The sequence below is a fragment of the Leptodactylus fuscus genome, chromosome 11, assembly GCF_031893055.1.
Source record: "Leptodactylus fuscus isolate aLepFus1 chromosome 11, aLepFus1.hap2, whole genome shotgun sequence".
NCBI lineage: Eukaryota > Metazoa > Chordata > Amphibia > Anura > Leptodactylidae > Leptodactylus > Leptodactylus fuscus.
The window spans coordinates 58,170,690-58,196,334 of NC_134275.1; the positions used below are offsets into that span (position 1 = coordinate 58,170,690).

Consider the following 25,645-nt stretch of genomic DNA (forward strand, 5'->3'; position numbering starts at 1 on the left):
AAATCAGCGACGTGCTGTGGTCAGTGCACTATTGAGGATTAACCCCTTCATGAGGAACGCACAGCAAAGTGCAAATGAAATAAAAGACCAGAGAAAGGCTGCGGCTCCTGCTGCTGAAGCGGCTGTACTCTTTTACATGATGGCCTCCTTGTGGTGCCTCATGATATGCTGATTTTTTTCTGACGGCCTCCGGAATCCCTTCTTGCAGAACTCGCAGCGGTGAGGGTAGTCCTTCGTATGTATGGAGATGACATGGCGCTTAAATCCGGAAGCGTCCGTAGTGCTGTACTCGCAGTACTGACACTGGTACACCTTCTTTCCGCTGTGAGTTTTCATGTGCTTCTTGAGTTCGAGCTGAAGGCGGAAGCCTCTTTTGCACTTTTTACATTTAAAGGGCAAGTCCTTGGTGTGTACAGAGAGTATGTGGCCGCTCAGTATGAAGGGGTCGGACGTTTTAAAGTCACAGTGTCGGCATTGGTGGATCTTTTTGCCTTTGTGAGTCTCGCTGTGCTTCTTCAGCTCCGACGGACGATGAAACCCTTTCTCGCAGACCTCGCACTTGTGAGGAAAGTCCTTGGTGTGAACGGAGATGACATGCCGTTTCAGGTCGCTGGAGTTGGTGCTCTTGTGGTCACAGTGGGGGCATTGGTGGGTTTTGTGACCCTGAAATAGCTCTGTGTGCCGTAAGAGTTCCTTCTCATCAGTAAATGCCTGCGGGCACTGTTCACACTTATATGGTAAGTCCGTCCCGTGGCGGCTTTTAATGTGTGTTTTTAGATTGGATTGGTCGGCACACCTAAATTCACAATAGTGGCACAAGTATGGCTTTTCGCCTGTGTGTGTCCTCATGTGTTTTTTGAGCTCAGAAGGGTGCCGGAAACCCTTTCCGCATTCAACGCATACATGAGGGAAGTTTTTGCTGTGGACCGCCAGCAGATGGCGGTTCAGCAGTCCCTGCTCGCTGGTCTCATAGTCGCAATATTTGCACTTGTGGAGTTTGGGCTCTTTGTCCCGCAGGATGAGCTTGTTGGAGTTGAGGGGGCTAGCCTCGCGGTATCTCCGCGTGTATTCGGTAAACTCGTGCGTTTTGTCCACCTTGCTGCTCAGCTTGTGGCTCTCCAGGTGGTTATGGAAGCTGACCTTCTTGTTGGTGGTGAAGTCGCAATCCGTGCATTGATACTTCTTCTTGATCATGTGATCGGGGTGATTCTTCATGTGACGTTTCAAGAAACCTCTGGATTTGAACTTCTTGCCACATATGTGACAGGGGTAGACTGTCAGTGGCTGCCCATCTGGACCGATGATGACGGCTGTGCAGGAAACACAAAAGCAGAATACTGAATATTGCATTAGAGTATTAGAATGAGAAGCCCTATCTACACAAACCAGACCCAAAGTGTGCTCTAAATGGGGGCTTCAAGAGGGAAGTGGTGCTTGGTGTGCTATCATAAGCCAACCGCTGACAGTGGCCCAATATTTCGCTATGCTAAAAAAAAAATATATATATATCAGTGCCCATTACCTGGACTTCAGCACAGGAGTGGGTAGCCAATAGTTTTATGCCAGTCTGTATGTAAATGGATTGTGTTCTGCTTGTCTTATAAAAACAGATGTGTAGAATGTAACCCTGCAGCTTCTTACTGGACCACGGCTGCTTTAAGTAGCTCTCCCAAGGTTTTCTATATTTCCCCCACCCCACGTATGTTATGGATGGGGCAGGTCTGGCTGAAAAACACTTTAAAGCTAAGGCCCCCCCGTTACAGAAACACAGCTTTTTTTTGTTGCAGATGTTGTTGCAGTTTTTGGAGCCAAAGCCAAGAATGGCTACAAAAGTAATGAGCAATATATATGAAGCTCAATCCTCTCTTGGCTTTGGCTCACAAAACCGCAACAAAATCTATAACCAAAAAAGCTGCGTTTCCTCAACGTGAGGCCTTAGCCTAAAAAAAAGCAAATGCAAGTTCCTTTTACATTCCTATCTGGTCCTTGGCTGTGTCACATGACCAGCAAACACGCTTATGGATTCATACTGAATCGTATATGTGAACTAGACGCCCATTTCCTTATTAATTCCTAAGAGTTGCTAAAAATCAGTCTGAAAACAAAAAAACTCCGAAAACCTTGGGATTGCTTCCTTAAAGTGAAGGATTCTGATAATGGGGTTATTCTAGGGATGGGCCATGTTCTTCATGACTTGTTTCTATAGACTCTTACTGTATAACAAGATGGAAACACGACAGATTTAGTTTTGTGATCAGCAAAATAACAAGGTTAAAATGAATAACAAAGGCTGCAATCTCATCTATGGGGGAGTCTTCCAGGATGTGACGGACTCTGGTGATCTGCAGTGTCACCTTCTATCTCCAATGAACATTGCCCACAGTCCATACCACGTATCACTGACCACTGCTGTGTGTGCCCGAGTCTGGCAGTACCTGTCTGCCACTGTCTGGCATCCCCTCTCCTCCTCTTCTTGGCCTTTTGTTTCAGGGCTCTGCTGGTGGCGATACTGTCACAGATCTGCAGGTACTGGGTCGCTGTTCCATTCTTGTTTTCCAGCCTCGGTTCTAAGTTTCCTGAGGCCAGAAAATGTCACATTACAATAAAAAGAACATTCAACACAAAGGCAGAGAATAAAACCTGGATCGTGTCCTGTGGAGGAGGCATCAGAGCAGGATGTAAACTGACACGTTATACATGTGCTCAACATTAAATGGGCTGTAGTGTCACATCCAGAGCAGAATTCACAATTCTGCTGCCTGCCATGCAAAATCTAACACACACAATATAAGAGAACATTGGGAAACAGCTACTGACCATATACACCTATGTGTATATATATGTATCAGCATGGGAGAGACGTGACAAAGTAATGGGTGACAGGGAAGAGTTAATTGAACACTATATTAGTCAGCCCCTCTATAATAGATAGCAATGCACTGCAGAAGTGAATGGCGATAAGACATATGAATTAGTGTCTTTATAACAGTTTAGATGCAGCCATGGATCTCTACACTCTGATGCAGCTGAAGATTATGGTCCCTGCAGCCCCATAGCAGTGACTTGAGAAGAAGTCACATAAGTGAACTGATGCTCCATTCACAAGGATGCTTTAAATGGGACTTTCAGTCCCTCATTCTCGTTGCTGAAGGACTTTGTGATCGTATCCCCAGTGATCAAACACTTATCCTGTGTCCATAATAGAACAGCCCCTTTAAGATCACTACAAGATAAGTAAATCAATCCGTTTGCATTGTTAGTCTGTGTTCACATTGCCTTTAATGGATTTATTTTATGTATAAGCTCCCAGAACATACATTAAATGGACCAATAGATCTGATAGAGGCAGAAAAAGGAAATATTTCACTATTACACATCTCTAATCTTAGTATCACATGGATAGGGCATAATGAATTCACAAGTTATTAGTACAGTCAGAGGTGGCTGGGATTATGGAAACAGCTGAGTTGACTGTGCTATGCAGTTTTGTATCCGGTTTCCATAATCCTGACCACTTCTAGCTGTGACCTACGGACATGTATTGTCATTTCAGCCAATAAGGGTTGAGGTAGCAATAACCCGTCAATCTCACTATGATAACTCACCTGCCTCCTGCCAGTCCCCGTATTTCCTGGGCAGCTCCCTCTCTTCACCTACAGACCAAAAAAACAAAGTCACAGAAAATTTGAGTTACTTTCCTCACTCGATCACCCACTGCCATGAAGAAAGAAGAATGGTTTCAGATAATACAACCGATATATAAATGTCAGGCCTCTTCGTAAATGAGACGCATTCTTGTGTGCCAGAATAGACATTTACACCAAGTCGGAACCAGAAAACTGTCATGAGTAATAATAACTAGATCGCCCACATTTGTACAATGCGGTAAATGAAGTGCACAATGTGGGTTGTGATGCACGTTTGGCACATGTAATGGCTTTCATATCGAGAATCCCCCCATTGAGTAGTACGCAGAGATAAGATTTATACTGCAGATATATGACTGCACCCGCACATTTTAAAGTCTTTTTTGGTCCATTATCTCCGCTGTTGTAGGCACAGATATAATGCACAAACCTATCTTGTGTCAAAGCGCAATCTCACTGCCAACAACTTGGTGCACCCGCGGCGTGGCCATGCCTGACAGAGCACCTCTATTAGTCTTTGGCTGCACACTGGGATTGGTCAAGCTTTATGCTGGGGGGTGGTGACCACAAGCAAAACCATGTGTGACAGCTCAGGTGCACCAAACAGCTCACTATTAAGGGTAAGGATACACACTGAAGAGACAAAGCATTTTTGGCCATTGCAGAAATAGAAAAAAAAACAAAAAAAAAACAGCGTTTTACAGTTTTTGCAAAGTGAATGAGAGTTTTAGTCTCGGCCACACACTGCAGAAAATGAATGAATGAATGAATGAATACCGAATCACATGTGTAGAAATGCTTTTTTTCTCTGCCATGGTTTTTAGAAGTTTTTCACAATATGTGGCTTTAGCCTAAAAGTTGTTTTTTCAACACTAAACTTCCATACACGAAAGGTCTGTGCAGCGTGCCACTAACCGCCCCTACAACAGCAGATAAAGAATGCAAAAAATATTGAGGGCTATGTAATTTACAGATTTCACTTTGTTGAATTTTCAGTTTCAGAACGCTAAGGGTTAGTTCACACGTAAATAATGTGGCTTATTTTGGCACCGGAAAAAAAGCTTCCTAATTAGGAGGCTTTTTTTGGACCTTGTCAAGCTTTTTTTTTGGAGCTTTTTTTTGTTACAAAAAAGCCAGGCTGTTTTCCCCTCCTGTAAAGTGAATGGGCTGCAAAAACCGCGTCGTGTTTTTTTCCCACATGGTTTTTTGCAAACCGCCTCCCATTCACATCTTTTCCGCCTGAAGAAAGGTCATGTCGCTTCTTTTTCTCTGCTAGCAGAAAAAAAAAAAGCTAGCAGTCTACATAGACCACTATTGTAAAGGGGCTGATTTTGAAGCGAAATCCGCTGTCAAAATCAGCCTCTTTGCCCCCGTGTGAACTAGCCCTTACTGGACCTTTCATAGGCAAAGCCATATCCACAATATTGCTAGTTGCCTGCGTAGTTGTCAACCATGTGACTTTGTAAAAGAAAAAATATCCTTGTACTGTGTTAGCCAGTGGACATGAAATGAAAAATTTTTTGAGAGAAGTCCTCAGTAGTTGATACCTTTTTTAATGGCTAACTTAAAAAGTTTTTTGATGACATATCGAGCTTTCGAGACTACTATAGAGGTCTCTTCAACCATGTGACTTGACAACTTGCAACGCATTGCTCTCGGATTTTGCTCAGAAAACCAGCAAAATCCTGAAATTTTGGAGGTTAATAGACCGTTCAGCAAGTCAAACCCCACACGGGATAAGAAAAGCAAAGCATTTACAAAGTTATAGAAGAAGGTTTTAAAAGGCATTCTCCAAAATTGGATAATTTCTGCCTATTTTAGGATAGGTCATCAAAATCAGGTTGGAGGTGTATGACATGACATCAGATCATACGTCTTATATCGGCTATTAGGAGCAAGAAGCAGACAAGCTCCATACACTGTGTAGTAACAGGACCAAATGTGTTTTCCTTTAACAATAGAATGGATGCATTTCCTACATTGCCTTATAAAGTTCTCACATACTGCAGATATATGTTCTCTTACCATAAGCTGCTGCCCAGGCCACAGGAACAAATGTTTTGCTCAAGTTGGAGTCCTCCGTCTGACCATCAGGAAGAGAAGCGGCTTCCTCTTCCCCCACGATGACCTCCATGTAAACTTCATCTGCAATCTCCGCACAGCCTGTGTATAGTGGAGAAGACGTTACCAGTTGTCTGTATGATACATCAAACATATCAGGATAATAAAAAGGCAGGTCGCCTGAAAATAGGAGCTTGAATGCTTAAAGGGATCTTATCATTGGATACCCATTTTTTTCTCAATAACACGTAGGAATAGCCTTAAGAAAGGCTATTCTTCTCCTACCTCTAGATGTCTTCTCCGCACCGTCATTCTACTGAATTCAGGATTTCGTCTTTATGCAAATGAGTTCTCTCAAAGCACTGGGGGCACCCCCAATGCTGCGAGAGAAATCTCCAGCGACACCTCCATCTTCTTCTGGAACGCCCTCTCCCTGTGTCTTCTTCCGTCCTGGGTTTTAAATTTTCTAGGCCTCAGGCAGAGCCAACTGTGCATGCCCAGGCCACAAGAAAATGGCCGCTTACACTGTAAGCTGGTGTAAGTGGCCATTTTCTTGTGACCCAGGCATGCGCAGTCAGCATAAGCGGCCATTTTCTTGTGGCCGCGGGCATGTGCAATCGGCTCTGCCTGAGGCCTAGAAGATTGAAACCCAGGACTGAAGAAGACACAGGGAGAGGGCGTTCCAGAAGATGATGGAGGCGTTGCTGGAGAGTTCTCTCGTAGCATTGGGGACGCCCCCATTGCTGTTTGAGCGCTGAGGACCGCCCCAGTGCTCCAAGAGAACTCATTTGCATACCCAAGAAAACCGGATTTCTACCAAAGGGCGGCGCGGAGAAGACATCTAAAGATAGGAGAAGAATAGCTTTTCTTAAGGCTATTACTACGTGTTATCGAGAAAAAAAGGGAATCCAATGATAAGATCCTTTTAAGAGCATCTGACGGCTATCTAATGTGTAAGATCGGCTTTGATGCCAAAGAGGGACCAATGTAATCTATAAAATGCAGCTCTACCTCTAACCACAGTAAAAAATAGAAAAACATGATGCAAGTTGGACTGATGAATGGATATTATCAGTGACTTATATTGCCTATGGGAAGGAAAGCCGTGCAGTTCTTTACCGATCTCCTCATCTTCCTGAGTGGAGTCTTTAACAGTCATGTAAACCATCTTCTCTCTTTGTACTCGAGCCAGACCGGTCTGCTCAATGACTCCAGCAATGGGATGCCCGTTGTGAAAGTCACTCTCAGTAACAATTTCTGTGCCCCCTGAAATAATGAAGGACAATGTCACAAGATGACTGCTTTTAAGATGTTATCAATATAGGACTAAACATTCAGTTCTATCCGACGATACATTCAGCTACATATATAATCTGTGCATAGCCCAGCAGTAGAAATATTACATTTAAAGAGGTTTTTTGGGACTTATTAATTGATGTCTTATCCTCAAGTAGGTCATTAATTAAAGATGATGGGGATAATGTCACTCCTTAAGGAGAAACCACCTATTAGGTGTGTGGAGACTTATAGAGCCATAGTCGCTTCACTGTAAGGGATCATGGGAGGAATATGCAAATCTGTCTCCCAAGATGTAAATAGGGAGACAGCGCCTCTGTTATGCTGCCCTCTATAGGAAGCACACTGAACATCATGCACGACTTTCCCAGAAGCCTTTACTGCATAATGTGGGATTTTTACCAAGTCAGTTTCTCAGCTGCGGATGGCTGTTACTACGCTGCGCTGACTAGGTCCAACCAGACCGAAACGGCCGTCCGTAGCTGAGAAACTGACTTGGTAAAAATCCCACATTATGCAGTAAAGGTTTCTGGGAAAGTCGTGCATGATGTTCAGGTTGCTTCCTATAGAGGGCAGCATAACAGAGGCACTGGATGTTTATACATTAACTCCTACCTCCACCCTATAAAGATGTGAAATTTAGAACTTTTGGAAAAAGGATTTAAAGGGTTAATATAATCACCTATGGTTTCCTATGGCTAGCTATGGTGTATTAAATTAAAACAAATGACTCGGCAATGGTCGAAACAAACTTTATTGACACAAATACATTTAATGAAACGGAACGCATTCGTCATCCCATTACGTTTTGCACCTGTGTTAAGGTTTAAAATGGAGAGATCAGACAATTAGATTTCAGTCTCAGTATACACGCCGGAACCACTATGAATAAGGGATCTTAGAATTCCGAAACGCGTCAGTACTTCGGTTTTTATTCACGTTTTTTTTCTCTCTTCTTCACAATGTTTTGATCATATTTTGTTTGCCGCCTATGGCAGTTTTTAAAGTCTGAAGTTAATTTTTAAAAGTGCACCCATGTGCTGCGGATCCCTCTATCTTTATTGGAAACTTATCAAGGATTGGTTTCATGGAGTCCTGACGCACGGGTCGTGCGCCTTGGGAAGCAGGTCGGGAGCTAAGTGGTGAGCTTTCTCTTACTTCATATTTTTTCTTTGTAATTTTAGAGGCACTGTCTCCCTATTTACATCTTGGGAGACAGATTTGCATATTCCTCCCACAATTAAAGATGGCCAGAGGTCCAACACCCCAGACTCTGGCGAACGGCTGTAAGCGCTGCAGCTCTGCAGTACTCACCGAGCACAGCGCTGTACACCTCTGCTATTGCAGCGCAGTCCATTCAAGTGAATGAGTCTGTGCCATGTGATCAGGCCATGTGACCAATGAATGGCCACTGTGGCTTCAAACAGTAGATCCACGGGGTCCTGGATGCCAAACCCGCACAGATCTACAGTTCATGACCAACCTTGAGCGTAGTTCATCAACTTTAAAGCCTCAGAAAACCCCTTGAATAGAATTCACACTTTAATAGAGTCCAATGGTACATGACATGCGTATTACCCAATAACTTTCACTGGGGCATCGTAAAGGTGGCATTTTATGGTGCCAATATACTGAAGCAACACCAATGGTGCTAAAGCAAAAAAACAAAAAAAACAAACAGACTCCATATAATGCATACTTTTCCACACCTCAGTGGCCGTTCCATGGGTCTCCTTTTCAGGAGCGGACGTGTAAAGCAGCAGGTACGGACAAGCACAATCTAACTTCCATTTCACATGTAGACAGAGATAAATGCACTATCCAACCCCCCTTGTATATTGCATATCAATTACCTGTCCGCAGGATAGGTCATCAGTACCAGATTGTCGAATATCTGACAACCAGACCCCACACCTATCAACTTATCCGGTGTACGGTGATATAGCAGTGGTGTCAGGGAACTGCATTCACTAGAATAGGACCAGAGTTGCTTCTGGCCATATACCCTGTATACCAGCCAAAGGTCTGGGTGTCAGACCCCACCAATTACCGATAACCTATTCCGTGGAAAGATCATGAACATGTAATACACATGGGGGTCTTAGAGAACCCCCTTAATACAACTGAGCTTCTTTCAGGAAAATGGCTCCCGGCTGCTGACTATATGTTGCTGTACATTAATGAGTAGTCAGCTGTAACTGCGAGGAGTCTGCATTTTTACATCTGCATGTAAATTGAGTAACTCCAATAATGAGATTTTTTTCTTCTGATCACTGCAGCATGGACACATCCTGAGCCTTTGTATAAAAGAACAAGTAAAGCAGATCATTTAGTTACACTGCTCCAGTCACATCCAAAGCAGTTCTCTAGGAGTTTCATGTTACCTGGCAGCAGTACTGAGGAAGTTGATATAATGTGGCCATGTCTTACAGAAGGAACAATGAAACCATTTCTGAAGCAGCTCTGGATGTGAATGGAGAAGATACAATAAAATAGCTCAAACTGACTCAAACTGTGAATCAAGGAATCTACAAAGCTACTTGTGATCTTAAAGGGATTCTATCATTAAAATGCATTTTTTTCTGGGTACCACGTCGGAATAGCCTTAAGAAAGGCTATCCTTCTCCTACCTTTAGAGGTCTTCTCCGGGCCGCTGTTCGGTATAAATCCCGGTTTTTGTCGGTATGCAAATGAGTTCTCTCGCAGCACTGGGGGCATCACCAATGCTGCAAGAGAAATCTAAAGCGCAGCCTCTATCTTCTGCCTCTCTTTGTGTCTTCTTTTGGCTCAGGGGGTCAAACTTCTAGGTCTCGGGCAGAGCAGACTACGCATGCCTGCCGGCCACAAGAAAATTCTTGTAAACGGACATTTTCTTGTGGCCTGTGGGCATGCGCAGTCAGCTTTGCCCTAGGCCTAGAAATTTGAAGCCAGTGTCGGAAGAAGACGCGAAGAGAGGCCGTTCCAGAAGAAGATGGAGGCAGTTCTCTCACAGCATTGGGGATGCCCACAGTGTTGTTTGAGCGCTGGGGCTCGCCCCCAGTGCTGCGAGAGAACTCACCTGCATACCGACAAAAAACGGGATTTCTACCAACCGGCGGCGCGGAGAAGACATCTAAAGATAGGAGAAGAATAGCCTTTCTTAAGGCTATTCCTACGCGTGATCGACAAAAAAAATCTGATTTTAATGATAGAATCCCTTTAAAGGGGCTCTCCAGGGAGTATTTAAAACACCTCAATTCTCTGTAGTTCTATTTGGACTGTAACTTGGGTTTCCAGGCCGGCCCCAAAATTGGTGATCGAAACCAGCACCCAAGTTAATTCACCTCCTTCCACTTCTGTGTTCACAACGGGATGTACCATGGAAGCTGCTTCACTATTATAACAACCTAATTTCCCAACCAGCGAGGTGGCGAGGAGGAGCAGATACTAAGTGAGCAAACAATCCCTAGAGAACCCCTTTAAACTGTGAAACACCGCTACAAAAGGAGAAAGAGCCTGTTAGACTAAAGTTAATGATGAGGGCTTGTGCCTCCTCCACAGGTATGGACAGACCTGCATATATCCTACAGAGACTTGGTCTTTGGTTTCAGCTGCAATAGTGGAGCAAGTAAAAGCTGCCCATTCAACGTCTGATCTGAAGTGATAAGAGGCAGTGAGCGGATACAAGATAATACATATTTACAATGCAGGATTTCACGGTGAGATGGTTTGATGGCCGTGTGTGAAGTGTACTGACCTATTTCCACATCATCATCCGCCTCCGCTTTGAATATGTAAACTTTAATCACCTCTGAACCAAACCCATCTTCTTTAGACGCTGCGTCCCCATGGGAAACCTCTGTGCTGATTTTTAGAGGAGTGCTGCCGATGCGTTCTAACTTGTCCCCGACGTCGTCTACTGGATGAAGCAAATTCATTTACATCGTGTTAATTAACCGTGAGACACTGTGCAGTGAGAAGAGTGGTCATTGGACAGGGATACAAGCACAAGACCCTACAGACAGATTTTAGGACAAGGAGTGGAAACTGAAGCCCACAAAATGATCCTGTCGGCCCAGATTTCTGTCAGAAATGTTGAGTTTGACTGAATGGTGAGAACTGTGAGCTTAGTAGCTTGCAAGATCCCTGGTGAGTTCTTAAATTGGGTATCCACCTGCTGCTACCCTGGTCCTCGCAGTGGTTGCTGCGTCATTTGTGTCCTAACCACCAAGAAGATGTCCATGACAGGTAAGCTCGATAATCCATACATGCACACGGCATCTTACGTGAGTCATAGATCCCAATCTATATCTGCACGCTCCCTCTATTCAGCATCTACTCACAGCTTGCTCTGGTGGTTTGCAATCTGGGAAGTGTCATCTTTATACCACAATCTGAACACTCATTTAATGTTCCTAATAACATGCAAAAACGAGTGTATTTTAGGGAGTGGAAACAGCAAGACTGTGACCAGACGCCCCCACCCAGGTTCACTGATCTCCTATAATGCAGAGGGGCAGTGAGCGTTCCTACACCAAATGACTATAGAGATCACCAGAACAAGCAGGAAATGCACTGAAGCCTGCAGGAGTGGTAACACAGCACTGGATTATAATACAAGACACAATATACAAGAAAAGTAATGCAATATATCTATTGAGCGAGGTTGTATCCTTCCCACTCCGTAGAAGTCAATGACAAATCTGTATGCCAGGAACTCCCCCTAGTGGTGGCTACAGACAGCTAGAGCTTTGTTATGCTCAATGAATCTGAAGGAAAGCAGCAGCAGAACTAAGCAGGGGTTAGGGCTTATTTTCAGGGGATGTCTCCCCTTAGGAACAATCCACTCATCACACCCAAAACAGAGTAGACAAGTGCCAGTAATGGATGGGCTCTCACACAGACCGGCATCACTCTTGTCAAAGGCGTATCACTTTCATTGTCTCGTGTCATTGCAGCAGTGTAACAGTTGGCTCCCCTTGGTGACCAGAAGCAGCCACAATGCTTGGATTTGGGAGTGGAGTCATGCCAGTGGGACTACCTGATCTGTGTGTGAAAGCCTGGCATTACCGATAGTTCTCCACAACAATAATGGCTGCCTATCTCACTAGTGCCATCTTGTACAGAAAGCTCCTTTAAGATTAATTTCCATTTTTTTTTTTTGGGGGGGGGGTGCAATTCTCTGAGGGAAGGGGGGGATATTGGCTTTCCATTCTGTCCTGCTTTATTCTATTCCGTATTACATTTTTACATATATAGCTGCCTGGACACGTTTTTTAATGAACTGTAACTACTGCTTATTTTTGGAGTAGGGCTTATATTTCTAGCATACTCCAAAAAGCCTGAAAAAAAAAAAAAAAAAAAAAAAATCAGACTAGGGCTTATTTTTGGGGAACCACGATACATGGGTACTTACACAAGCAACATACAATGTGATGGGTGAGTGACAGTAATCTTTCGGCCTCTTAATTGTGGGTAATGACATTGTCTGGACCTTATGAAGAATAAGGAGCCCTAAAAGCCCAATATCAAATCTGGGCCAGGCCCTAATCAAATACATAAGTGGAGCAAGTCCTGATTGTACCTACATTCAGAATGCAGTAACAGATGCCTATACAGGAGAAAAACCTCCCAGAATACACTGCAAAACACTGTGTAAAAGCTGCAAAGACACCGAAACGTCATTGCTCTACCCTCAACCTCACTGCTGGCAATCTGAAAAATAGTGTGGTTCACTGGGCATTTATTCAGCAATCTGGTAAGCTCCGACAATGGCAGATTACTGAGACAGATAACGGAGGTGGAACAATCAGTGGAAACCATCAATGATACTTGGATTCATCATCAAGAAGACATCTAGGAGCAGAGAAATAGCTACAGAGCTTGAGGGAGCCCAAAGACCTCTCCACAACATAGGAAGACACGTATTCTAGAAAGCCAATAGTAAGCGAGGGCCCCATTGCAAATTTTACACTGGGGTCTACAACTTCCAATTTAAGCGGCCGTTCACATTACATTTTGATCATCAGTGTAACTTATCAGTTTTGCGAATTCAAAAAACTGGTGCAAAGAAACGGATGAAAGCGGATAGAAACTGAAGATGGAGTCAAGGTTCAATAAAAACTGATCAGTTACTGTAGGACAAAACACTTTTTATGTCGCACTGAAGAACAAACAGAAACTGATCCGTTTTTATTTACAGAGGACTTTTCATGTCCTCAGGCACATGCGCTTTTATATACCGCTAGAAAGCAGACAGTGCGCTTTCCCGCTATCTGTCCCCGGGGTGGAGATATCTGTGCCATCAGAAGAGCGTTCGTGATAGTCTAACTGGGCTATGAGGAACGCCTCCCCTGACAGTACTCATCCATAAGGTTGTACTGTCAGAGGGGGTGTTCCTTACCACCCAACGATGACACTAAGCTGTGATGAGCGTCCCCCTGACTGTACTCATTCATAGACTAGTACTAGGGGACGTTCTCCAGTCCTGTATATAAATCTGCATGTGCCTGAGGACATGAACGGATGCAAAAAAACAGATGGGTTGGTGGCCATCCGATTATATAGTCAGCAATGGAAAAAGTAACGGATTCGTGGCTGTGTGTTTTCTTTTGGGATAAACACAAGTGTCCAAAAAAAAATGTGATGTCAACAGTCCCTAGGCCTCTGACCATGAGGCCCCACTGACCAGCTACTCCAAATGGTGATTACACTGAGACTATGCCTACAAGCGGAGTTTACTTACATGATATCATCAGGTAATCCTCACCAGGACCTTTCATATCATCATCATCCTCGGTTTTAATGGTTACTGAGGAGCCGGCAGCCTGGATGTCAGGGGAATGGATAATGGCATCAGAGTCACAGCTGGCAACCAGAACCTCCTGAGAGACCATGGTGGGAGAGTGAGATCCTGACATTGCGTCCTGTACCACTTGGGCCAAATGACTTTCAGCTCCAGCGACAAGATCGGTCACAAACACTTGGTCAGTAACAGTTTCAGTGATGATGTCAGATTCCAAGACGTGATGGCTGCTCTCCAGCTCCTCCTCAATTGCGGTTTCTAGGACGGCCTCCGGTACAATAATGTTCTCTGTACCAGCGTCATCCTCACTTATGATGTCAGGACCTTGCACAACTTCATCAGACAGCTCCTCCTGCGTCAATGTGATATCATCATCTGTGATGACATCGGAAACTAACACGGCCTCTGGAACAGAAACGACAATGTGGTCGCCATCGACATGGGCTGTGCCGGCCATCCCAGCCACTGCGGAGACAACCAAGGAACATATAACAGGTTAGATTGATAAATAGAAAGATCTAATACAAGGATAGGTAGAATAATCTATTATATTAACTATAAGATCTATTTATTCTTCTATTATATTACCTAGAAGATCTTTCTACTTGACCATTAAACTATAAGATCCCTCCATTGATTTTACCTATAAGATCCTTGAATTTATCCATTATATGATCTAGAAGATCTTTCTACGTATTATGCATCTATGTATTACATTATTAGCTAATTCTCTGAACCAATGCATTAGAATACCTGCTAAATGTTTCCATGCATTATATTATTGATCATTATTGAGGATTTTTCTACGATCTCTCTGGCTTTCTGACCAAATAAAGGAAGTACCCATACCAAAGTCCTGCATGATCATTGTATGAGGAATCTTGGCCTCTTGTATCTGGAGTTCCAGCCCTCCACCTCCCGAATCCATGGTTATTCCGAGTCATTCACAAAACCTGTACACAAATAAAGCCACAAGTCACTGGAAATCCCAGACGGATGAAAGTGAGCAAAAGGAGAATCCCAGTCACAGTACAGGGTCTTTGTAGCTGCCCCATCCACCTGATGTACCGTGCCCTCAAATACAAGACACAGAGCCAGAGGGGCAGAGAACAAAAGAACCTCAAAGCTCTGTATTCTGGGGTTAAACTAATAGGTGCTAAAAGCTCCAAACACCCCCCCCCCCCCTCCCAAAAAAGAAAAAAAAAAAAAACAGAGTCTCAGGTCTATTGTACAAGGAAGGGTGAGGAGTACACAGCACAGAGGTGAGGGGTGCATTGTACTATGTACTTATCACCTCTGTACTCAGATGAGGGGTGCACAGGGGTGATAGCTAGTATATATTACTGTGTACTTATCCCCTCTGTACCCCTCATCTGTATACTATGTTCTTAGTGTTATCACCCATGAGTGCCCCTGTAAGTACACAGTAGTGAGAAGAGGGGTACACAATACAGATCAGAGGATACTGGTACACAGTACTGAGGTGATAATAAGTACACAGTACAGACATAAGGAGTAAACTGTACTGCGGTGACGCTATGTACACAGGATAGAGAAGAGGGGCACACAGTATTGGGGTGATGAGAAATACAGAGATGAGAGGTACACTGTATTGGGGCGATGTTAAGAACTAGAACAGAGATGAGGGGTACACAGTACAGAGGTGACGAGTATAAAGATGAGGGGTACGTAGTACAAATATGAGTGGTACACTGTACAGTGGTGATGATAGGTACATAGTACAGAGATGAGAGGTACACAGTACAGGGGGTGATGATAAGAACACAATATAGAGGAGAGGGGTACACTGTATTGGGATGGATCAGTGCACAGTACAGAGAAGAGGGGTACACAGTACATGGGTGATGATAAGCACATAGCACAGATATGAGGAGTACACTGATAATAAGAACAGATGTGAAGGATAGAGAGATGATTATAAATACAGAGGTGATGGGTATATAGTACAGGGGATGGGTATATAGTACAGGGGATTGGTATATAGTACAGGGGTGATGCTAAGTAAAGAGATGAGGGGTACATAGCACACAGATGAGATGAGAGGGTACCTAGTACAGAGGTGAGGGGGTACCACTGGTAAGTGATGCATCATTACAGATGATGTATGGTGGATACAGGAGTGATACAGATGTATACACAGGGATCAGGGATGTGGGTTATGATTTGAGGGGTGGTAATCGGTCCCTGGAAAAGGATGGAGGGGGAGGGGGCTGAACAGTAACGAGAAAGGATTTTCAATTTTTTTTTTTTTTTTTTTTTAGTTCCTGGGAAAGGATTTTTCTTTGGGAGGGGGATGGTAGTCCCTGGGAGATGATGGGGGGGGGGGGGGGGGGGGGGGGGGGGTCAGGATCTGGGGTGCTCTCCTAGAGTTCTCCTATCTGACAGGCCCAGGCTGTATGGTCAGGATTTTGGGGGTCCGGGCCTGTGTCCATGGTTCGGGGTCCTGTCCTGATGCGCGGCCTGTATATTGGGGGTCTCCCCAGGAGGATGGGGGTCATTCAGTCGGGGCCTCCAGGCTGTAATTGAGGATTTGGCGTCCCTGGGCCGCGGCCTGTGCTCCCCCCGATCCCTCCGGTTACCTGTCAGGCTCCGGGCGTCCTCTCTCCACCGGGGTCTCGGGTCTACGGATCAGGGGGCTGCGGGGGCCTCGGCCAATGAGCGAGGGGAGCGGGCGCGGCCTCCTCCTCCTCCCCCCGGCCCGGAGCGGCCTCCTCCCCTCCACACCTCACGTCACTGGCGGCGGAGAAGCGGGGAGGGAGAGTGGAGAACCGGCAGCTCCAGGCCGCACCGCCCTCACTGCTCACGGCTGGGCCCGAGATGACAGCGCCTCATCCCCCTTCACAGCCGGGCCTGGCCGGGGTACTGGTCACAGGAGCGGGGTTGTGTGGTACTACAACTCCCAGCATGGCCACTCTCAGAGTCAGGGCCCGGCCGTGGACCGGAGCCGCACTATCGTAACCTGGGCCTCCATTATTCGCCGTCAGTGACACAACCTGAGGCCGCACCGGAGAGGTTTATTTGTGGCTGACAGGAGCCGCCATTTTATTCCATACACAAGGCTTCGTGACTGAACCAGCTGTTGCCCATAGCAACCAATTAGCTGTCATTACCTTACCCTCAAAACCTTTAAAGCTTTCATTTGATTGGTTGTTATTGGCCCCTCCCCTAAGGACTAAAAGCATTGATTTAATTGGTTACTGTACTCATCCTTTTGGAGAATAAAGGCAGGCATTTGATTGGTTGTTTAACTAATAAAGATTGAAAGTCATGATCTGATTGGTTGTTACAGAGTAGTGTCCAGGACGATACAGGGTTGTGATTGGTTACTACGAACAACAGCAGTGATTTGATTGGTCACTCTTATTCAGCCATACTTCCTTGCTATGGCCACCTCTGCAGCTTTGTTAATACCACAGTGTACACAAAACACCACACAAGCGGCAGACAGACATCTTTTATTAAAACGTGAAAGATTATTCATTGTGACAAGAACTGAGGTGATTCTCATTCTGCCATTACAGATCCTGAACCTTACAGTAAAATGTTAACATGGAGGAGGTGGCGGCCATAACTCGGCACGTTAGAAAGAATATTACAGGTCCTAATAGTCAAAGTTACTTCTAACTTGTGGACGTGCAAAACTGAAAGATTGGTTGGTCCAGGCGGCGTTGTGGGTGCTCGGTTCTGGTCCTCTCTGTTGGTAATCGGCGGGTGGGATCATAAACCGCTAAAAAATGACATCAGAGATGACACGTGAGGTAAATGTCATAAATAAGAGACACTAAGGTCAATATAACAATATAAAATAAATGAGATATAATAAATGACATCAGAGATGACACATGAGGTAAACATAATCGATAAGCCCAGGTTCTCTTTGCATTTTCGGGCGGAAACCCCGACGGACCCCACTCTGCTCCTGCATGCAGGATCCGCGGGTCCCTGAACAACAGAGAGCTCGGGGTAAGTGTGAACCTACTCTGATGCTTGGTTCACATCTGCGTTCCGTATTCCGTCCGGGAAAGTCTGCAGGGGGACCCCCCGAACGGAATACCGAACGCAACTGCAAGCAGTGTGCAGTGAAAGACTACTTAGACTATAATGGGGTCTGCGTGCTGCCCACACGAATAATGCAGACTGGAAAGTAGATTGTGAACTGCTTTTCTGTCCGCACGATCCCTGCGGAGATTTGGCGGCGAGCACGCGGACCCCCATTATAGTCTATGGGGTCCGTGTGCTATCACTGTGTGCAACACTTGCAGTTGCGTTCAGTATTCCGTTCGAGGGGTCCTCATGCGGACTCCCCTGTACGGAATCCAAACGCTGATGTGAACAAGGCCTAAGGCTGGATTCACACTTGCGCTCCTTGCTCGTTCAGGCATTCCTTCTTCATTCCATTTGAAAAATGCAGAAGAAAAGTCCTGTAAGCAAGTCTTGCGCATTTTTCGGGTGGAAACCCAGTGAACCCCATTATAATCTATGGGGTCTGCAGGTAACCGTTTTTAAAAGGATTGCGTTTCCTTTTTCCGGTCCCCAAGCGGCGAATCTCGAACGCAGGTGTGAAGGTAAAAAACGACAGCTTTGGATCAATCTGGAACACATTTTCATGAATCCCTCAAAAAATTGTGTTCATTGACGGCTCAGTAAAAGGGGCAGAAATAGGACATGTGATTAATGGGGCAAATGTACTACATTGGCCTGAAAGCAAAACTGTCTAAGTTACTCATAGTAACCAATCAAATCCCACAGCAACAAATCACAGCATGAAACTGTAAATATACTTGAGATCACTATCATCTCAACCAGCCAACCAAACACCTCATGTGTATGGCGTCCTCTCGACAGAGAAGCCTGAAGGAGAGAGGAGGAACAAAAGGATCTGGGAGGAAGAAGTAGTCTGGAGGGAATAAGGGGGTCAAATGGGTCTGGAATGGATAAAAGGATTTGGGGGGACAAAGGAGTCTGGAGGTCACAGAGCTATCTGGCATTGGATTAAACTTCTATCCAAATTTATAATACATGCACACTCAGCCAGGTATGCATGTTGTATGCAGGGACTGAGAGACACAGATATAATGAGTAGGGTCAACCTAAGATGGTTCTTTCGGATTGTATGGCTGAGACTCCTACCCTGGCTACAACATAAGCTGTTTATTGTTGTGTTACCCATAGAGGGCAGCACTGCTGCGGACCCTGCCTGATGCTCCTACTTACAGAGTTCTGTGGCTGATTCTGCTTCTGTCCCCGCAGGTCGTAGCCGTCATAGTCCTGCTCAGGTAGCTTGAAGCCAAAATTCTGAGGTTGCTCCCTTTCACTGAAGTAATTGGTGGATCGTCTGGCCGGAGGCATGTCGTTGTAGTAGCTGCAATACAAGAGACGCCATTATTACAGCACTTCCCCGAAAATGAGAAATACATCTGTCATAAAATTTTGTTCACTTTTGTATGGTCCAAGGAAATATCTATTGATAATATCTATCCAGTGGCGTAACTACCGGGGAAGCAGCGGAGACAACTGCCACAGGGACATTAGGGGGCCCAGCGACAGCCGCTGCCGCTGCGTTTTTATTTTTTTTTAATAGGCCGTTACCGGCTGGAGTTAATCCAACCGGTAACGGGCCCTACTTACTTACCGATCCTGGCAGGATTGGTAAGTGATACCGCAGGCCCCGCATACATCATTATTATACTTGGGGGTCTTTTCAGACCCCCGAGTATAATGATGGGAGGCCCGGGAGAGGTAAGCGAACATAACAAATAGTGTTACTTACCTCTCCATGCTCCGCCAAGACTTCGGGCCTACTTGTGTGACGTCCTATGACCGGGTGGTCCCTGACGTAATTGAAGATAGCCAACAGCGGGGAGCGCAGGGATAGGTAAGTAACAGTGTTTATGTTTGTATCCCCCTCTCAGTCTCCGATTATTATACTCTGGGGGCTGAAAAGACCCCAGAGTATAATAATTGTTAATGGGTGTCCACAATGGAGCATAATACTGGGTGATGGGGCCACTGTGGGGCATAATACTGAGTGAAGGGGCCACTATGGGGTATAATGCTGTGTGCAGGGGCAACTATGTGGCATAATACTGGGTGAAGGGGCCACTATGGGGTATAATGCTGTGTGCAGGGGCAAGTATGGGGCATAATAGTGCGCGGGGGGGAGGGGTTGGTCGGCGTCTTCGGCACCGGGGGGGGGCCCATGTGAAAGGTTCGCCACGGGGCTCCGCCATTCCTAGTTACGCCACTGTATCTATCAATATGGCTTTAGCACCCACAGAGGTTTCCGCAACTTCCATCTGACCATGTATTAATTCATCATTAATAAGATGGCGACTCTGCAGTCACCTGGTAAATGACATACATGACTTTTTCTTCCTAAATTTTAGGAAGACTCTGCGTTGGATGAACACCAGCACGGATGTGAGCAAATTCTTATTCTTTTATGCCATTTCTCCCCTTTCGGCTATTTTTTTTCTTGGAGAATCCCTTTAAGCTCCAGGAACTCTACCCATACGTGACTGTCGCCCTATATACCCACTTCATTCTACGAGGGTTCGGAGCTTCAGCTGCAGGCACATCCCACTGTGGAGCTTGAATTTTCGGTTGCACTTGTTCAAGGCCATTGATCTAAGAAAGAGATGCAAACCAGCAATCAGGATACAGTCTGACTGGTTACACTGGCCGCGGTTTATTGGTCAATAGTTTAGTAGGACCAAGGCAAGGGGCAAGGACCTTTGACATGTGAGATAGAGCGGCCCAGGGGCATAGGTAGGACAATGTCCTAATTTGGCCAGACATATGGTGCCAAGGCGATTCTCCACTGAAATCTAGACACTTATCATAAACATCTCTTTACCCGTGGTATGTTCGGATATTGATTTCTGGCCACCTCCTCGGGGATGAAGGCCTCATTCTGATGCGTATTAGTTGTTTTTCGCTCTGATTTTTTCCTGAAAATGGAATAAAATGACATTGGGATCAGACATAAGAGCCACACACCTGACAACCACCTGTATATATATATGTATCATGTCTGAGAGGTTGTCACAGCCCTGCCCCAGTTATTCACTTACTTTGGCTCTTTTACTGTCTTGTTTTGTGGCTTAGTCTTGCAGAAGTGAATGAGCTGTGCTGTAATGGCAACCACAAAAGCCAGTGCTACCCCGGGGAAGACGGCGACCACTATCATGTCCAGTGTGCTCCACAGATGGTCGCACTTTTTACCCAAATACCAGTAGTTTCCATTGGGTCCTCTGTAGAACGGGCAGCTGGAGACCAATAAGGTGGGTTATAAATCCTTCACTGTATACATGAGTCTAGACAATCACTTCAACAGTTATTATAAAATCTACCTCATTGCCCCGGTGAATATAATCCAGCTGCTCACTCTGCAGTCGCCATTACATCTATTGACATAAGGGCCAGATCTCTGGAGATCACTGAACTCTAGCATAGTCTTGGAATAGGTGTCACTGATGTAACAAGTCTCTTTATGAAATGTCTACCCTCCTAGATATTCCTCCATCACTTGTGAGCGGGATTATTAAGGAACAGTGGCCGCTCAGCCACAATATTCAGACAGACCATGTACAGAGTGGGGGCGCCACCAAGCGCTGAGGAGCAGAGTGTAACCACAATGACAAGAGACGGATGGAGAGGTGTAAAGCACAATGACAAGTGATGGATGGAGAGGTGTAAAGCACAATGACAAGCGATGGATGGAGAGGTGTAAAGCACAATGACAAGCGATGGATGGATCAGTGTAAAGTATAATGACAAGCGATGGATGGAGCGATGTAAAGTATAATGACAAGCGATGGATGGAGAGGTGTAAAGTACAATGACAAGCGATGGATGGAGAGGTGTAAAGCACAATGACAAGCGATGGATGGAGAGATGTAAAGCACAATGACAAGCGATGGATGGAGAGATGTAAAGTATAATGACAAGCGATGGATGGAGAGATGTAAAGTATAATGACAAGCGATGGATGGAGAGGTGTAAAGTACAATGACAAGCGATGGATGGAGAGGTGTAAAGCACAATGACAAGCGATGGATGGAGAGATGTAAAGCACAATGACAAGCGATGGATGGAGAGGTGTAACGTACAATGACAAGCGATGGATGGTGCGGTGTAAAGCACAATGACAAGCGATGGATGGAGAGGTGTAAAGCACAATGACAAGCGATGGATGGAGAGGTGTAAAGCACAATGACAAGCGATAGATGGATCAGTGTAAAGTACAATGACAAGAGATGGATGGAGAGGTGTAAAGCGCAATGACAAGCGATGGATGGAGAGATGTAAAGTATAATGACAAGCGATGGATGGAGAGGTGTAAAGCACAATGACAAGCGATGGATGGAGAGGTGTAAAGCACAATGACAAGCGATGGATGGAGAGATGTAAAACACAATGACAAGCGATGGATGGAGAGGTGTAAAGCACAATGACAAGCGATGGATGGAGAGGTATAAAGCACAATGACAAGCGATGGATGGAGCGGTGTAAAGCACAATGACAAGCGATGGATGGAGAGGTGTAAAGTATAATGACAAGCGATGGATGGAGAGATGTAAAGCACAATGACAAGCGATGGATGGAGAGGTGTAAAGCACTGCTGCTTGTATCCATAGACCTGGAAAACAATTCACATGCTTAGGCTTAGAGCCATTTGCTGGAAGTGGGGCCCCTGCTTGTGTCACCCCTCTAGTAGTAGATAGGAGGTAGGGTAATCCTGCATGGCTCTAGTAGCAAATAATAGTAAGTGGTCAGTGATCACTGTCCCAGTGAATTCCGGGGTTTTAGCTTGGGAGGAATTCAGCCAACCCTACTCTGGGATCAGTTCTTTGTCTGGGGAAGCGGCCAAAATTTGGTGAAGCTTAGGTTGAACTGTCCCTTCAAGTCTCTCTAATATGTTGGAAACTGTTCATACTAGGGCACATGGTATTAAGATATATGTCATGATATTCTTTAATGTCACCTGCAGAACGGTTGGCCGCCTTTACAGCTGCATGGGATGTCACTATGGCAGAAGCCGTCTGTATCTCCGGTGCAGCGGCCAAAATCCTCCACATTGTTACAGCTGGCTGCAATGGTAGAAGAAACATCATCCTTATCACACATCAGATCTGATAATCAGATTATGGCCTCAGAATTTCTTGGCACATTTCTAGCAGAAGACACGTATCAGGTTTACGGGGAAATAATAAAATGGGCGTAGACATATCACACCTCTTTTGGGGGGAGGGTAGCCCTTCTACTCCTCTTTATAATGCTTCAATAGATTTGCACTAAATGGTTTTCCTCTAAAAATTTCATAAGACACTTCAAGATTTTGGCATGGAACATCAGCTGAGGGTCTGTTACAATGTGTCTGTGTAGGATATAACTTAACTGTGTTTTTAGCTCCTGGGTAATAATAACAATTACATATATCCAGAAACCCCTGTAATATGAATATGGAGAAATATTGCTCTATGTTACTGACTGTCTAAGGTCTACCTGACAATCCGGGACATTGATCTGCACCAAATACTCAGCTGTGAGGGGGGCCGTCCACTACCAAAGACTCTCTGCCCACATCCCTGACTTCATATCTGCAGACAAGAAGAGGAAACTCTAAATCCTACTGGGAGAAGAAGAGGCCACTGTGGAGATCGCTGCCCAATACGTGTCCAGCCGTCACCAAACAAGAGCAAGATGAGACTCCATGGACTGTTATACCCCAAACCACCCACCCCACCCCACCTCCCCATATAGCGGCCACCAACTAAGAGGAAGATGAGACTCCACGGACTGTTATACCCCAAATCAGCCACCCCACCCCCCTCATACTCTCCCCCTCGACTCCAACGACCCCCCCACCCCCACCCACCCGCTTTACTAGCTTTGGCAATGCCAAATATCTATTCGGACGTGCCAATAAAGCTGATTTGATTTGATTTGATCTGGGTTAAAGACAGCAATTGGCTGAGTTCTTCTGCTTTGGTGATCGCCATTGTTTTCCCTTCCGATCTGCGCCCCATAATCCTGCCAGCATAGACTTTGGACGGTCCTGCATGTCTAGGACACAATCGATCAGCAAATGGAGTATCCGACTCTAACTATCCTTATGCTGTTTAGTTCAAATACATCAATAATATATACTGTATATATGTTATCCCATATATATCTCCATATTATAGAACAATCAGAGTCTTACGTTGTCCAGCCGTCGCCGCCACCAAGAAATACAGAAAAGCAGAAAACAGGCTAAAATTCCAGGACGTCATTGTATCAGAGTGGAAGAGAAACTGCAGGAACACACGAGATGTCGTCTTCTCCTAAGGGAATTTATTGTTAGTACATATTACTGATTAACTGCAGCAGATAAGACGACCAAGACACACGGCTCAGCAAATGTACAAGGCAATGATATCTGAATATGATCTATATACCATGGGAGATCACTATATACATAACTGAGCAGAGATCAAATCTGTGCTGGAATCCATAAAAATGATGGACAAAATAATGTAGCATGATGGACACGATAACGGAAACCCCATTACAGTCAAAGTGTTTCTCATATGGATCCATGTCTCCTGTTTTTTTTTCATTTTCATGTTTCTTTAATGGACAAAAAATGGAAGAAAAATGTAACCTTCTGATATCCAGTACTGATCCTGAGTTACATGCTGTATTATACTGCAGAGCTGCGCTCACTATTCTGCAGGTGCAGTCACTGTGTACATACATTACATTACTTATCCTGTACTGATCCTGAGTTACATCCTGTATTATACTGCAGAGCTGCGCTCACTATTCTGCTGGTGCAATTACTGTGTACATACACTCATGGCCACTTTATTAGGTACACCTGTCCAACTGCTCGTTAACACTTAATTTCTAATCAGCCAATCACATGGCGGCAACTCAGTGCATTTAGGCATGTAGACATGGTCAAGACAATCTCCTGCAGTTCAAACCGAGCATCAGTATGGGGAAGAAAGGTGATTTGAGTGCCTTTGAACGTGGCATGGTTGTTGGTGCCAGAAGGGCTGGTCTGAGTATTTCAGAAACTGCTGATCTACTGGGATTTTCATGCACAACCATCTCTAGGGTTTACAGAGAATGGTCCGAAAAAGAAAAAACATCCAGTGAGCGGCAGTTCTGTGGGCGGAAATGCGTTGTTGATGCCAGAGGTCAGAGGAGAATGGCCAGACTGGTTCGAGCTGATAGAAAGGCAACAGTGACTCAAATAGCCACCCGTTACAACCAAGGTAGCCAGAAGAGCATCTCTGAACGCACAGTACGTCGAACTTTGAGGCAGATGGGCTACAGCAGCAGAAGACCACACCGGGTGCCACTCCTTTCAGCTAAGAACAGGAAACTGAGGCTACAATTTGCACAAGCTCATCGAAATTGGACAATTGAAGATTGGAAAAACGTTGCCTGGTCTGATGAGTCTCGATTTCTGCTGCGACATTCGGATGGTAGGGTCAGAATTTGGCGTCAACAACATGAAAGCATGGATCCATCATGCCTTGTATCAACGGTTCAGGCTGGTGGTGGTGGTGTCATGGTGTGGGGAATATTTTCTTGGCACTCTTTGGGCCCCTTGGTACCAATTGAGCATCGTTGCAACGCCAAAGCCTACCTGAGTATTGTTGCTGACCATGTCCATCCCTTTATGACCACAATGTACCCAACATCTGATGGCTACTTTCAGCAGGATAATGCGCCATGTCATAAAGCTGGAATCATCTCAGACTGGTTTCTTGAACATGACAATGAGTTCACTGTACTCCAATGGCCTCCACAGTCACCAGATCTCAATCCAATAGAGCAT

At 45.2% G+C, this 25,645-nt stretch overlaps 2 protein-coding genes across 2 annotated transcripts; both read right to left on the bottom strand.

Annotated features, from left to right (window-relative positions):
- ZNF711 (zinc finger protein 711) lies at positions 1-16,823 on the bottom strand. The gene is made up of 9 exons (XM_075259867.1): positions 16,389-16,823; positions 14,638-14,741; positions 13,729-14,253; positions 10,741-10,902; positions 6,828-6,974; positions 5,673-5,810; positions 3,606-3,653; positions 2,436-2,576; positions 1-1,310 (listed from the first exon to the last, which is right to left on the bottom strand). Exons 2-9 carry the CDS (start codon positions 14,714-14,716, stop codon positions 133-135), a joined length of 2,418 nt encoding a protein of 805 aa, XP_075115968.1. The 5' UTR covers positions 14,717-14,741; positions 16,389-16,823; the 3' UTR covers positions 1-132.
- Positions 16,824-17,256: 433 nt separating this feature from the next.
- LOC142184380 (uncharacterized) lies at positions 17,257-24,130 on the bottom strand. Its single transcript, XM_075259211.1, has 7 exons — positions 24,017-24,130; positions 22,796-22,901; positions 20,883-21,077; positions 20,666-20,759; positions 20,348-20,436; positions 19,024-19,171; positions 17,257-17,536 (listed from the first exon to the last, which is right to left on the bottom strand). Exons 1-7 carry the CDS (start codon positions 24,084-24,086, stop codon positions 17,411-17,413), a joined length of 828 nt encoding a protein of 275 aa, XP_075115312.1. The 5' UTR covers positions 24,087-24,130; the 3' UTR covers positions 17,257-17,410.
- Positions 24,131-25,645: the final 1,515 nt, after the last annotated feature.